At 37.8% G+C, this 13,098-nt stretch overlaps 1 protein-coding gene across 1 annotated transcript in view; it reads left to right on the top strand.

Annotated features, from left to right (window-relative positions):
* The window catches only part of sntg1 (syntrophin, gamma 1), a 52,773-nt gene extending 44,087 nt beyond the window's left edge, over nucleotides 1-8,686 (top strand). The window contains exons 16-19 of the mRNA XM_042498234.2: nucleotides 691-843; nucleotides 1,029-1,121; nucleotides 5,344-5,454; nucleotides 5,584-8,686. Of these exons, the coding sequence (XP_042354168.1) occupies nucleotides 691-843; nucleotides 1,029-1,121; nucleotides 5,344-5,454; nucleotides 5,584-5,766 (540 nt within the window). The 3' untranslated portion in view covers nucleotides 5,767-8,686. The remainder of the gene's footprint in view (nucleotides 1-690; nucleotides 844-1,028; nucleotides 1,122-5,343; nucleotides 5,455-5,583) is intronic.
* Nucleotides 8,687-13,098: the final 4,412 nt, after the last annotated feature.

Below are 13,098 nucleotides of genomic sequence, written 5' to 3' on the forward strand. Positions count from 1 at the left end.
CTTCTCACACTGGATACATTGAGAGAATATAAATTAGAAAACTGAGGAATGCACTTATATAACCCACTGATTTATTTGAATGTGTTCTACTTCAATTCCACAGAGACACTCAGGGTTCAGATCGTATTCGGTCTCCGCAGGTTCGAAGTCACTTTGAATTTGATTGTTAGAATTTCACTGCAGCTCATTATCTCGAAACTCATGAAGGCAAATTAGATTCATATAAATTCGCATATTAAATCAGATATAAGTTGACCTTTGCAGCGCCTATAACACAGGGTTACAAAACTATGAAAAGATACATGAGTGTAAATCATCGTGTGGTTCAGTTTGCATATATATGCATTACATTTATGTGAGTGTTTTAGAGTGAAATAATTCAAGTGCTTTTTAACCCTTTCAAACCTTGACTGACATCAGATTTCTTGTGCTGCATTCAAATGCCTTTCACTTGCATTCAAACATTTGAGCAAATTGGTTTGATTTTCTTTGAGAACATGGCTGAAATGGCAGACAGAAATTAAGCCAATTTGCTCGGGTTTTAAAGGGTTTTAAAGCTGCACTCTGTCGTCAGAGAAAATAGCCACCCTTTAGCTTCAGGAAGCTGCACTGCTGTTGCTTTGTCTTATCTCCACGTCACTCTGTCCGTCCGTACCTGATCAGCATGGCAGCTCTACTGTCTTATCTTAGGACAATGACCTTCTGGACAAGAGGAAGCACTGCTTCAGTGTGCAGACGGAGAGCGGGGAGGACATGTTCTTCAGCGTGGAACTGGAGTGCGAGCTGCTGATCTGGGAAAAGGCTTTTCAGATGGCCACTTTCCTGGAGGTGGAGAGGATACAGGTCGGCACCTGAACAGTAGGCAACGTGCGGGGAATGGTGATGATTTTAATCCAGCGCACGGTTCCAGCTCAGTCGTTTCAGCACAAAGATTGATAACACTCGTATGACATTTTCAGCAGAGCAAAAGAGGCTTTTGTGTCCTTGTGTAGCACTTGTGGGTAACATCTTGTTCTTTTATTTTGTAGTGTAAAACATATGCCTGTATCATGGAGAGCCACCTTATGGGACTTACAGTTGACTTCAGTATGGGCTTTGTGTGCTTTGATGCAGCTTCAAAGGTGAGTGTTAGAGAGTACTTTATCATCAATACAAATACAAAAGAGATCCTTTCAGAGGGAGATTTCAGACAGTTGTATTGCACAGTGTGATGAAACTAATCGTGATGCCTCAGCCTCACTTTTTCTTTTTTTGGTGCTTATGACTTATTCTGCTCTGAGTGCCTTTTGGGAGTATGTTCACATTTGTTTTGACGGCTTCTCCCCCTCAGCTCAAACCTCTCACTCGTTCCCACAGTTTTCTTTGGCCTTTCCCCAAATCTGAGCGCCATGCAGACTACTCCACTGGTGCACATTATGTGGATGAGCAGGACACAAGCGCTGCCATATTGTTCTCTTAAGATCTTGGCCCTAATTCCGTCAGTGTGTAGCAGCAATGTCCCCCAAGGACGATAAAAGTGTTGCCAGCATATTGTTTACTGAGAGAAATGCACAAAACACAATCCATATGTAAACTGCAATTGCAATCAACACACAGGGTGGGATTACTTTGTAATTAAAAGCTGCTATGGGCAAATTTAACAAAGCATGTTTGAATTAGTTTCAATCAGAAACTGCACAAATAAAACTGTTCGACAAGTTGAGCTGTAATCTGCTGGCTCAGGACGTAATGTTCCAATGTCGCTCTAGTTTTTATCGTTCCCGTATAAAACACAGCATAAAAACAGCAACAAACTTAATTGGAACATATAGAACAAGGATGACCGTGCCAGGACATATATATAGCACAATTATTTATAATATTTAAAGCACAGCAACAACAGCAAGAAAGCTCTGAAGTTTGGTCCCTGGGGCCTTTCTTTGGGGAGATTGCATGCTTTTCTCATGCCTTTGATTTCCTCCGACAGTATAAGTAGGTGTAGGTATGAGTATATAAGTAGAGGAAGTAATACCACACAAGAAAAGTACTTGATGTACTTCAGGTGAAGACCAGCATTTAAACTTTTGTATGATGGCTAATTATCTTAAATCAAAATCACACGTCATCAAATTCATGCTCCACAGTACTGCAGTGAACACAAGCACAAAAACATTAAAAAAATTAAATAAAATAAAAAATCCATTGTCCATTCTCATATTTTAGCGTTTTCTTGTGGTTTATTTAGAAAACAAAGAACGAAGAAATCATAACTCTGGCTGACTCTCTTTCTCTGGTAAATAAGAACAAACAAAGTCCCTCCCAGGTGCATGCTGATCCTATAGCTGCTTACCTCTATAAAACACGAGGTGCCCATAGTGCTGCCCAGCTCTTACAAAACAACACTAAATAAACAAAAACCAAGAAAAAGAAAATACAGTATTTAAACTTAATATAAATAAAGCAAACATCTAGAACAAATAAAATACTCAAAACAAATAATATAGAACTCTTAAAGTGTAAAAAGGAAAGAAATGGAGTGGATGTAACTTATGTGGGAAAAAATAAAGTTAAAAGTAAAGAGTTTTCTGATACTTGATGACCTTTATTTCACTAAAATTTAGCATGGATCCTTTTCATGCCTCACGCTGGCTATAGCTGTGACCAGAGGCTTTTTTTCCCCCCTCGGGTTGTCTGTCTGCACATACATAGAGAGAAAGAGACTCTATTTTCCACCTCAGTGGAAATTGTGCCTTTGGCTTCGCTCAGACACAGAAAAGATACAAACACATAAAACAGTACAACATTAAAAATGCACATATGTACAATATGCAAGATACAATAGTGCAAACAGGCAAGTAGAAGCAGTAAATTATATAAATAAAGATAATAAAAGAGAGCACATCTTACATCCCCACAACCTTCAGTACATCCTTCCATCTCATTATTGTAAATGTGATATCTAACGTACAACTTGAGGGAATTTCTTCAAATTTGGTACAAACGTCCACTTGGACTCAACAATAAACTGATTAGAATTTGGTGATCAAAGGTCACTGTGACCTTGCATCAGTCACATCCATGTGAACATGATATTTCAAGAAGACCTTGATGGAATTTCTTTAAATTTGGCTCAAACGTCCATTTGGACTTAATGAATTTATGAGAATTTGGTGGACAACGGTCAAAGTTACTGTGACCACACAAAACATGTTTTCTGCCAAAACCATCTGCTTATTATGACAAAAGTTTTACACAAATAAAATATCTAAAAGGTCAAAGGTTAATCTTGAAACTTTGCTGATTGTATAGATCTTCTATGTTTTCATAGACATGTATTTAAACTGTAATTGCAACTTGACAAGTGCTTGAAGAAATATAACCACTTGACAGTAAATCTAGTTTATTAGTTGCATCCCTAATTATTGTTAATGATCGACTTTTTTTTTTTTAATATGGGTTGGGTTGAACTTTTTCCAGCTTCTGAAGAGGGGCTTGAAAAAAAAAGTTTGAGAGCCACTGTTAAAAGGAAACATTATTAACACAGTTTTTTTGCCCCCAAGTCGGCCACAATAAAGATATGATATTACATTCTGTACTTGTTATTGACACAGCAGACACACGGCGATATCATCACCTCCGTCAGAGGCAGATTTGGTTTTAAAGGAAAGCTGGAGCGATGGTACAACTTGATCATGTATCATGAAATCTGCTCTGTTTTCAAAACATCTCAGTGGGCCCTTTTGTGTACGGCATGTTAAACATTATTTCTTATGCCAGAATTAATCAGATTGGCGTCACAGTAATTATTACAGTGGCAGGAACGCTTACAGATACATATTCATGTGAAAGCACGGCCAGCTGTCTACCTGAGGAGTCGGTCTGCGACGGTCGTCTGGCTCGCTGTGCAGCTTTTGTTTATTCAACAATAATTGAATCACTGAAGCTCTGCAGTTTCAGGTGAAATAAGCTGTGGCTTGTTGCATTTCTCAATGGGAAAAATAACACGTTTATACCTCAAAACAACTATTATGTGGTTGATCTGCTGACGTGCCCCATTTCTCACTGGATCCATGTGGATTTTAAACATGAATTATTCATGAAATTGTGACATATAAAAGAATTCAGTAAATATAGATTTATAGATGCGGTTTGTTTAAAGCCCTGCTCCTGCCAGTTTTTCTTCCTTTTTAATATTTTTTCTCAAACAGAGAATAAGGGTGTGTTTCATAGCAAGGAAACTATTAAATGTATATGTATTTAATTTAATTTGTTGTTTCGTTGTTTAATATTAGAATGTCATGATAATCCATAACCATAGCAATAAGATTATAACTACAGTAGTTTGGAAAACAGCAATTTGGCATTTCATTTGATTAATTTACTGTTTATCAAAACACAAATAAGACAATTATTAGGACTTCACGCCGACTCTCACTTTCACTCGCTCTGCCTTTCTGCTGTAGCTGTCGGTTGTTGTGACGAGACGCCGTTTGTCTGCTGTTGCACTGAGGAGCCACACAGCCACACGCCGGCCACAGTCCATCAAAGGAAGGATAGATGTGTTTCTGAGGCCCACTGTTTGAAACAAAGTTGTGTGATGGTGCACAGTCCACAAGCATAGGCCGCTCTCGTCTCAACTCACAGCACCAACTCTGCTCTGGGCAGCGCTGAGATTTTCTTTTTTCTTTTTTGTTATTCTAACGGGACTTTTTGACTGAAAGTTGTGCGCTTCTGGACCTGTTAGAAGCTGGTGCTGTAGAAAGTGTTTTCAACACATCCAGAAACTGCATTTCAGACAGTGGACCTCAAAAACATGTCTATCCTTCCTGTGGTGCCCTGAGGCCTAGAGACGGTAAAGAAGAGAGCGAGTGAAAGAGACAGTCAGTGTTGTTTTCATTCAGCCGGTGGGATTTGTTGTAATTCACTGCATTGATTGCAGCCGTTCACTGCACATAGGCTACAAATGTGATTGTGAAAATAAAACACACTAAAGTAAGTTTAGGGCAACTACACAGAGAGATATCTAAGATAACTATGCTAGCATGCTACCTTTAAGGGAAAATACAGACCATTTGAGCGACTGACTGACAACATTGTTTATGACAGAGCAGTGTGTGCGAGCTTGGAGGATGATGTACGACTTACAGATTCTACTAAGTCATTTGTCATCATCTTATTTTAGCGACATCCTCCTTTATCTCACTTTCAGCACAAAGTTAATACATTCATTAAAAAGTATTTGGCAAATGGCACAGCTAAACAACATTGTCAGGTCAAATATGAAAAACACAAAAAAGGCGTAAATACACCGTAGGGGTGCTTTAACGTAAGACGTGTATAATCTTTGTTATTTCTGTGTTTCAGGCAGTCCTGTGGAGATACAAGTTCTCCCAGCTGAAAGGATCATCTGATGATGGAAAAAGCAAGATCAAGTTTTTATTCCAAAATCAAGACTCCAAATCTATTGAAGCAAAGGTAACTGACTCTAAAGGATGTTTAATGTCAGAGAGAAGGTTATTCAACACGAATTTCAAAGAAGCAAGGTTATAGAAAAATAAATTACTTATGTTTGACTTGAGCATTGATTTTTTTCTCCTCCCTCAGGAGCTAGAGTTCTCAAACCTCTTTGCAGTGCTTCATTGTATTCACGCCTTTTTTGCTGCCAAAGTCGCCTGTCTGGACCCGATGTTTGTGGAGAGCCAAGGCAGCGCAACTACCGCGGGATTTCCTTCTCTTTCCAGCATCTCATGTAATTCACAGACACCTAAACTTAAATACGCCACCTGACAGGCGCTGTTCTCACCAGACCCCGTGTGAAACGCTGCTGAAGTCGTGACCGTGGCCTAAAATGATGGACAGGAAAACTGGAAAAAGGACAGCGGTAAAATAAAAGACCTCTTTAAGAGTTGCATACTTGATATCTATGAAGATGTTTCAGATTTCTGGGATTTCTGGAATAACTGTGGACCTAAACATGAACGAAACTTCACAAAAAGACTGAATGGACACAAAATGTGCAATTCAGAAATGTTTTTAAGTGAGTTTGTCCCTCTCTTGATCCTCAGACATCCTTATGATCACGTCACAATGAAATAATGCAGTTCTTTTCCCAAGGTAGTCTGCTTTTCTATGTAATTTTATTCAAGATTTGGAGAGTTAAAACAAATCTGGTTTTAGCCTCTTTGTTCCACATCACTTGAACTTCTGCGAGGACTTGTCTGGACACTGGATACGATGACATAATATGATAACACTTTCTATATTTCCATTTCTTTGCGTGTTCTTTGGGTGAAAACTTTTACCTACATTCATACTTGAATTAGCAGTAAAATTTAATTTCCACTGGACTAGAGTTTAAGATAAATGGCGACAAATCTGATTCTGAATCTGATTTTTTATACAAAACTTAACGGAATACTTCAGTCACAAAATGGCTATTTGTATATCAGTTACTCACCCCATGTTACATTGAATTCATGAAGAAAACTTTGGTTTTGTCCTGTCTCCATGGTGACCAGCGAATTTAAAAAAGTTATTTAAATTAGTTTACAAACTCACACAGCTCTTGTAGTGCAATCCAAGTTTCATTTATCTAGTTGTAGGCTCAGTAGTACCCAAATCAACCCAGCCCCCCTCCAAAATCCTCAAAATACAGATGCTCAGTAAGTGGCCGTCGATATCAGACACCAACGCACAGAGGCACCACATTTAGTGATGGGATGACACGCACAGTGTGGCCACAGTTTCGACACTTAGGGCAACTACTCCAGTACAGAGTGAGAAACTCATGTCACTGAAAAGGTCAAATCAAATGTATTTTCTGCAGCAGTTGACGTAACCTGACTCTGATATGAGTCAGTGGTGACGTTTTTGTAACCATCACACACATTGCTTGATTTCTGCTGGAATTAAGTATAAATGATGTTCGAAACTGATATGTTATAATAATGCCGGTCACGTGGGGTGAGAAAAATGTTGTGACAGTGTGATTTAACATGTAGGATCATAATTAGTTAGTTAAAAAGTTAGTTATTTTTGAGATTTTGAGCTAATGACACGTTCAGCCTACAGAGTTCAGATGTTCACTCTGACAGTTTAATAATATAATTAACATTTGGAGTAACGTTAACTTATGTTCATATTATATATCTGAATGGTAATGAAAATTTTCTTATGGGTCCTTGAAAAGTCATTGAAAAGTTTTGAAATTCTGACCATGAAAAGGTGTGGGAACCCTGTTTAACCCTTTGAAACTTGAGCAAATTGGCTTGATTTCTTTCAAAAACACGGGAAGAAAGCAATGAGCAATGAAAGAAGAAATGACCCAAAAATTAGCAAAAAAAATGTGAAAAGTACAAGAAAGTCAACTGAAAATGTGTTTAAAATAAATAAATAAACAACACACGTTTAAAAAGAAATAACAACACCAACAACGAAATGGCCTGAATAAAGTGCTTAAAAATATTTTGTACCACAATTTTATAGATTTAATTATGATCATTATGAATAGAATTTTTCTCTCACTTCTTTTCTTTTTCCACTTTTTTTGGATTTTCCATTCACTGTAGGGGCATGAGAAAAAAAAAGTTTTATTCACAAATTCAAGGTAACACACAGTGAGAAACTGACATACAAATGGTCATTTTGCGGGTGCGGTATTCCTTTAATTACACAGACGTTTGCTGGCAGCATCGGTTGGATGAAACCAACACTTTAGATGTATTTGTGTAAACTGAATAACTGCGTTTCTTTTTCTCCTTATATGACGTTTACCCACAGGTTGAGGTCAGAATATAACTTTCCTGGATAGAGCGGCTGTATGAAGGTGTAGTTTTTATTGTGTGGATGAAAGACTGACACTTTGATAATCACTGTCACCATTATCAGACAATACAACTCTAAATATGATTAGAAAACACTTTCCTTAATGTTCATAGCTTTTTATCCCCAAAACTTGATTATGTAAATAAACACTGACATTCAAATGAACTCAAAGAGTTATGAATTATGACACGGGATTACTTGTAGGGATTATAGCATTTGTTAATTTGATGTGCACCAGAGACAACCAGGTAGAAAGCTCATGACCTCGTGCTCTCTTCATCGTTTACTCTATGGACCAACTCGGACGGATAAATTCAGCTATGGTGTATTTTTGGAACATTTTATCCTCATTTATTTGACTTCAGCTTGTAAATACGACAACCTTTCACTGACAATAATAAAACATGGAACAGAGATATGTAGCGTCATGGCCTCCAAAGGTTTGAGATCCCCCTTTAAACTTCACTCTGCATTAAACTGTTTATAAACGCAGCAGAGTGACAACTAAACTATCATATTCAAAAAGAGTTCAGGTCAATTAGCGCAATTAGTCATGCTCTTACCTTCCATTTACAGAGTAGGCTCCAAACAGAAGAGGCCCGTGGGTAAGTAAACTCTAGAGGATAGCAAATTAAATGGGGTCAGTAAAGTGCTTGCTACTGTGCGGGCTTGTTAAGCTGACAAGAGTGTCTGAGGGAGACTAATGGTGGTGCAGTCTATGCAAAGAAAGTCTGAGTGACGCTTTTGTGCTTTAAAATGATCTCGGTTGCATTTACCCTATTAACACCGGACCTAGAGAGTGAGGCGTATTTTATTTTTTGCAGATGTTTTATTAACAAATATGCTGTGTAATAAATTAATAAATAAGACCTTTTATAACATGGATCATGTGAAGTGAGGTTTTATTTTTCCGTGTGGGAATTTTCACTGAATTTCACTTAAAGGTCAGTTTATGTGTCACGACAGTAGTCATTACAATTTCACAAGCTATTTAAATTTATGCCATTTGATGTGTTTTGATGTTTGCTTTTATTCCCCAGTATGCTATGAGTTTTGTACTTAACCCTTTGAAACCTGGAGTTTTGTTTGTGCTGCTTTCAGATGCCTTTCATAAGTATTTATGCCTTTAAACCATGAGCAAATTGGTGCAATTTCTTGTTTTAAAAAAGTATGTACAGCTAATTATCATAATTACATATTTAAAATTATGCTACAGAATAATTATATTTTATTCACTTTTTCCAAGTCATTTCCTTTTTCACCATTCTTTTTATTTATGTATTTCTTTTTTTATTTTCAAACTAATTTTTAACTATTTCAACTATTATTTATTTATTTATTTATTTATTTATTTTACAAATTTATTGCTAATTTTGGGGTCATTTCTCCTTTTGTTGCTCATTGCCTTCTTCCCATGTTTTGGAAAAAAAATAGCCAATTTGCTCAGGTTTCAAAGGGTTTAATTGTGCTAGTTTTGACATACTGATTCTGAATTTGGTGTATTAATAATATATAAGTAGTACAACTTCAAATATACTTAACTGCATCTTAAAGAGATAGTTTGACATTTTGAAAAATACACTACCACCCCTTCCCCACAAAAAAATTGCCATGCAGTCAGGTTCTTTAAACATGTGAAATCCTGCTAAAAATAGGCCACAGACTCATTTTTCAGTGCCAGCAGAGTATGCCTTTCTGTCTTTTTTGTTTTTTTTCTGGTGTGTCCGGGCTGGAAAACAGGTTAGTAAATAGCTGACAGCAACATGGAGGCCAGTGAAAATGTTACAGCGGTTATTTGTTTTTTTTCCCTTTACTTGTTCAGTCTCTGTTTCAAACTTGTTGCGGACTAATTTGGAACGATGTTTGAACGCTGCTCAGACGTAGACGGACAGTATTTTGTGGCAGCGCATGATTGTATCTCGCTGGCTAGGGGGCTAAAATTAGCATGTTCACCCAAGAGTTTTATTTCCATCACTGCTGATTAGAGCTGGAGCCACACAGCAACTCTAATGATTAATTTAAACAAACCTGATGTGTTTTGGTGCTGCACACAGACAGTATACTGAGTGCAAAGAGTGCAGAGGAGGAATTTGGAGCTGCAGCCACTACATGGGTCTGTTCTCTGGGATTTTTAAAGGATATTTAAAGATTAATTAGAGGATAATTATTAGAACTAGTCAGTGACTATTTAAAAAATAAATGGGAGGGAAACAAATTAAGAGGAGAGCAAAGGAAAGGAGAGGAGCACAAAATAAGGAGAGCAGAGCACACTTAGTCTGATTGTTGCAGCTGGCATCCCTTCCACAGATGATGCCCTTTTTTCACGTGAGCACCTGCCTTTATAAAGTGTCTGTGCACAGCACTGCTAATTCTCTTTCTTGCTGAGAGTTAGATGAGAAGATTGATATTGATCTCCTCTAACTCCCAGCAAGAAAGTTAAATAAGTTCCCACTATTCCTTAAAATGGCATAAAAGCAGCAAAACATATGACTGAAAGTCCATTTGACTGTGAGACACAGTTAAATCAAAATGAAGTGTAATAGTTTAATTAATTTTACTTTACTCAATATAAATATACTTATTATATTAGTTTACTCACATTGATTTTTGAAGTGGGCCTATGATATGTTAAATGCATGGTAAAGTCCATAATTATAGCAACAGTGTAATTAAATATAGCTTAATGGTTTTTCAAGAAGTAGCAGTTTAGTTTTGATTACTGTATATGCAGGAGTAGCAGTAACCAAATACATTTACTCTTACTGGTGCAAAGTTGTTACTTTTTGTGTGTTTAGGCCTACTTGTACTTTTTTGAGTATGTTTTTAAAAAACGAGTAATTTTACTTTTACTTGAACTGTACTGAGTAAAAACAAAAGTCACAAGGAAAAGTAAGTAAGTAATAATAAAGCTTGTAAGAAAAGAACCAAAAAAGGAGATATACATATATAATTAGGTAATTACTGGTTGCATATCTCTCGCTCATAAAAAAACCTCTCTCTCTAAAAAAAAAATTGTATCTACCTTAACTAACCACGTGTTTAATACGTCACTCCGGGAATGCGTGACCCCATCAACCCAAATCAAACACGCCCACGTTTTGCGTCACCCACAGGTGCACGTTTTGTCTGGCCAATTGCTAAACGCTGAAACACTTTTCAAGCTACAATGGCGGATCCACCAGCCGTGATTTCTAAATGAACTTTTCCCCTCGGTGAGGAGCGTGAGGACTTTCTGCTGTCTGAGACGATAATCTGTGTCCCGGTTTTAGCTGCAGAAACTTTGCAACATGTTTGAAAACTTTGTGGAGCGCAGTGCGACAGAGAGGATCAGTGGACTATTTATGGACTAAAAATGAAGGAGCAGAGAAGTTGAACCTGGAGCAGATTGTTGAGGATTGCACGAGGCTCGGTGTCTTCAGACAGGTGAGTAAAATAAACACTCATATTGCTGTGTAACTTTCTACAGAGGAAGACATACCGTGCTCCCTCGTTTGTGCATTGAAGACTGTGCAGGTCTGTTTTGGCATTATGTGTGCAGGGCCGGCCATAGGCTTTGGGGGCCGTAGGCAGGATTTGCTTTGGGGGCCCCCTTATTGTAGTATGTTAAAATGATTGTAATTGCAAAGATATATGCAAAATCAGCAAACGTGTTGATTTCTGTTGTCCCTTGCAGCCTCATGTGGAGGTCAGATGTATAAGGACTCTGCTCTGTGGATTAAATGCACTGTGTTGCTTTGCTAGTGTGTTTGATGAACCAAATTGAATGTCACAGAAACTAAACAATGTGCTGTTGTTGTCAGGGCTGCAGCAAGACATATTTTAGCCACTGAAAAAAAGATTACCATGTAAGTGAGCACTGTATTTGCTCCACCTTGCCTCATACACGACCAGTTACCGCTCCAGTGTTCTGCAAAGTCACGACAGTTTTTGTGAATGGCGTCTTGCGGCTTAGATATAACTGCTCCAATTCCCTGTCTGAAAAAGGCTGATGGCTAAGTAAAGCACTGAAAATATTTTAACAGAGGCAGCGTTTGCACAGCTCTGTTTAATTTGATGTCTGTGATGCGATGACTTTCATTTGATTTGTTTTTTGTTTTTTTTTAACCACACAATCCTTGGAGTGCTGTTTCGTAGCAGACAGTAAATTACTTATTAGTCTACCTAAATTGTCCATTACGCTTGTCTCCGAGCTTTTTGTTTTGTCTCTGTTGGCAAAAATGGCACGAAATGTCCAATTTTTAGTCTTGTTCAATTGAAAAAAATCTTTTCTACACCAGGGAGCTCTAAGCAACTGCTCGTATAACTTGATGTGTTGGGCCGGCCCTGTATGTGTGCGAATGGCTGTTTTATATTGGTGGAATGTCTGTGTTGTCTGTTCTGCTGATGTTTTATATTGCTGTGTGATTTTATAAGAAATGTCAGGTTATTTAATTTATGTGGCTTGATTTTGCTTGATGCACCCGCCGCGGTGTCGTGTTACTGTTACTGTTTTTCTTTGTTGCTTGTGTGGCTGAGTTTTGTCCTCTGTGCTGGTTGCAGCGATCATCAGTTGTGTGCAAAGTGCCGTCTGTAAAGGAACGTGTTGCTGGTTGTGACAGACGGGCTCTGTGGTGTGATGTGGTTGTCATGCTGATGCACTTTTTGTAGCCTACATAAATGTTTTAATTTGAGAGGTCTAGTTGATTATATTAAACATCATCGTTTACATTTATTCTTTTACTTCAGTAAAATGTTTTTAAGTCGGACTAACAGTCTTGCGCTTGAGTAAAATGTTCTAGCACTCTTTCCATCCTGGTCTATGTGTTAAAATGCACAGATTATATATATATGTTGTTAATATCCACGCAATACAATGTTGGGACAAAAAAATTGCACAAAGTCTGAAAAAATGACCCTGAAGATGTCATCAGGGTCAGGGTGTCTTTGCCTGAGCTTGATACTTATACTTATAGGTCCAGGTTTTGGGATTTAGGGTGCTTTATTAGCAGAAATGGAATATAATGTCATAAGTATGTTTTCTTTTGTGTATATCACCTGAAAATAAGAATTGTCATGTTTATGTTACAAACCTCAGAATGAGCCGTTTATATCTACATAGGGAGCAGGTGCTCTACGCAGAAAACGGCGTGCTGCACGGACATGTTTCTACTGTTGCTCATAACGGACAAACCAAACACTTGCTCCAGATAGGCCATTTGTGTTTTCTAGACAGCCACCTTAATTACAGAGAAGGAAACCTCTGCTAATTCGGCTTAAAAAAAACTGAACTATGAACACTGAAGGAATTCCAACCAG

Source organism: Plectropomus leopardus, chromosome 12 (genome assembly GCF_026936395.1).
Source record: "Plectropomus leopardus strain MGB_pleo_1.0 chromosome 12, ASM2693639v1, whole genome shotgun sequence".
NCBI classification, from domain to species: domain Eukaryota; kingdom Metazoa; phylum Chordata; class Actinopteri; order Perciformes; family Serranidae; genus Plectropomus; species Plectropomus leopardus.